At 35.1% G+C, this 2514-nt stretch overlaps 1 protein-coding gene across 1 annotated transcript; it reads right to left on the bottom strand.

The window, feature by feature from the left end:
• Positions 1 to 240: 240 nt before the first annotated feature.
• On the bottom strand, positions 241 to 1771 carry LOC113352382 (uncharacterized mitochondrial protein AtMg00310-like). Its single transcript, XM_026596206.1, has 3 exons — positions 1362 to 1771; positions 366 to 481; positions 241 to 254 (listed from the first exon to the last, which is right to left on the bottom strand). The coding sequence occupies exons 1-3, from the start codon at positions 1769 to 1771 to the stop codon at positions 241 to 243; spliced, it is 540 nt and encodes a 179-aa protein (XP_026451991.1).
• Between the last annotated feature and the right edge of the window lie 743 nt (positions 1772 to 2514).

The following is a 2514-nucleotide window of genomic DNA, read 5'->3' as shown; positions in this document are numbered from 1 at the left end:
ATTCGTTCCAAACACCCACCATTTAAATGTATCCTTTAACCTCTTTTTTTTTAAAGTCAAAGAGAGGTTTTATTGATTAAGGAGGTGAGATCGGGAGAATATCCCTCGTATCTTCCTCTAACTGACTACAAATAAAAATCAGGAGCTATAACCTCATATTAATTCATTCACCTTATACTTCTTAGAGTGTTTAATTAGCTAAAATATCATCTACATAGTTGCACTCTCTTATTACATGCCTTACTTTCCATAACCTAATATTCTCAGGATAAAATTTAATCAGACAGAATCGGCACATTTCCCCATCATACTCTTGTATCAGTTCAGTTGATTTATGTTAGATGAATCATTTTCTAGAATCATACATTCCAGTTGTTCACTCACGGACCATCTTAATACCTCCAAAGCAGCAGCCATACATTCTGTCGCATCCGCCATCAGATATCCATTTCTGTAGATGCACTTGACCTTTGGTGTGTCCCTGCAAAATCCCTCATAATTAATCTTATACCCCAATCATTAGATAATAACTTAAAAGAAGCATCAAAGTTAATAGTAATAAAAGGTACAGTAGGAGGTAGCCATCTGCTATCTCTGGGTAGAGGGTTAATAGAATGGCTAGTCTAATACTAGAATTATCAGTCTTGATTGATTCTAAACTTTGAGCTTTGCTAATGCGGGAGATTGGGTTTGGTTTTGTCTTCTCAAAATTTTTTTTACACCTCTCCTTCCAAACTTCCTATAATGCATAGGATATTTGTATAATCCAGGTTTCATTAGCAGGAGCATGAGAACTTAACCATCTAATTACCCATTTTTGTACCCATTGACTTGAGTCATAGATCTGAGACCACCTGGAACAAAAGTAAGAACTGATCTTTTGAAGGAGTAATACATTGTAAAATATTCAGTTGTCTCCAAATCTTGTTGACAAAAATGACAATAGGGAACCTCCACTCAAATATTCCTCTTGAGTCTTTCACTGGTAGACACATAATCAGTGAGACACTTCCACAGAAATAACTTGATCTTTGTTGCAGTTTTTAATTCCTATAGTCTTTGCCATATTTTTTCATCTATCCCATAACCTTGTTGTGAATTGGGCTTTAACTCCACCATCTTGTTGTATGCAGACTTGACACTGAACAAACCATTATTTGTTAAAGTCTGGACCAAATTGTCCTTTGATTGTTGGGGAATTCTATCTTGTATAATCATGTCAGCTATATCTCTATGAAACAGACTATAAATTATCTCCACTTTCCAAGTTTTTGTATCCGAGTTTATGATATCAGAAACCATATTGTAGTCTTGTATGTTTAGAGTTGTATCAGCAGCTGGTATGATCAAATCTTCAATACCTAAGAACCCATTTTTCCATCCATATATAAATTCTTTTGACATCCCCCAATTGCCAGAAGCTAAATCTTTTGGTGAAAGCAACAGTACTGTACATGTTCTTCCATGCCAAAGTAGTGTTATTCTTTTCTGGTGCATGAAGAAGTGAATAATCTGGAAAATGCTTTTCCTTTAAAGCTTTTTCCCATAATTGACTCTCCTTCTTACATGCTATCCAAGTTGATCTTGCCTGTAAAGTTATATTAAAGCACTTCATATCCCTAAAACCCAATCTTCCAGGATCTTTGTCCTTACATAAATTCCTCCAAGCTGTGATGATTATACCCTTTTCAGATTCTTTGTTCCACCAGAACTGTCTTTGGACCTTTTCTAGTTCTTCAATATTTTTGTCTGGCAACTTATATATTCTCATTAATTTGGTGAACTGGCATTGCATTAAGAATATGATTTACCGGAGTGATCCTCCCTGACTGATTAACAAGCTTACCATTCTATCTTTCCATTTTCCTAACTATTATAGAAAAAGAACATGCTTTCCTCCTGTTTAGGAAAAACTGAATACCCATATACACTTCTTCCATGCTCATGTTTTGTACTTTTAGCCTTCTTGAAAGTAATATGTAATGTCTTGGATGAAAATATTTTGAGTAATAAACTGCAGATTTTTGTAGATTGACCTGTTTCCCTAAGCTTGTACCGAATTACATCTAATAAGTTATTCACATTGTGGATATTTGCCCTTGTAAAGAGCAAGCAATCATCTGCAAATAACATATGAGTCACTTGAGGAGCATCTCTGGATATTTTTACCCCTTGTATCTCCTTTGAATTTTCTGCATCAGCCATTGATCTTGTGAAGACCTCCATAGATAGAAGAAAAAGGTAAAGTGATAATGGGTCACCTTGACTTAAACCTCTTTTTGGTTTGTAAGACTTACACAAAGGTCCATTTAGTTTCATACTAATCTCAAATGTGCTAATGCATTCTTCAATAAGATCACACCAAGTGTTTGGAAATCCCATCTTTTGTATTATCCTTTTTAAGAAAACCCACTCAACTCTGCCAAATGCCTTTGACATGTCCAGTTTTAGATCCATATAGCCCCTTTTGCCTTTTTTCTTCTGCATTGTGTGTGTGATATCTTGTGCAAGGAA

This window comes from Papaver somniferum, chromosome 2 (assembly GCF_003573695.1).
Source record: "Papaver somniferum cultivar HN1 chromosome 2, ASM357369v1, whole genome shotgun sequence".
NCBI lineage: Eukaryota > Viridiplantae > Streptophyta > Magnoliopsida > Ranunculales > Papaveraceae > Papaver > Papaver somniferum.
This window is presented reverse-complemented; position numbering and strand designations above follow the sequence as displayed.

Excerpts from the sequence above, each read along its gene's own strand:
- LOC113352382 (XM_026596206.1), bottom strand. The coding sequence starts at position 1,771 with ATGAGAATATATAAGTTGCCAGACAAAAATATTGAAGAACTAGAAAAG. Across the intron at positions 482-1,361 it reads ATGGAAAAATGGGTTCTTAG|GGACACACCAAAGGTCAAGT; the intron begins GTATTGAAGATT and ends GGGATTTTGCAG.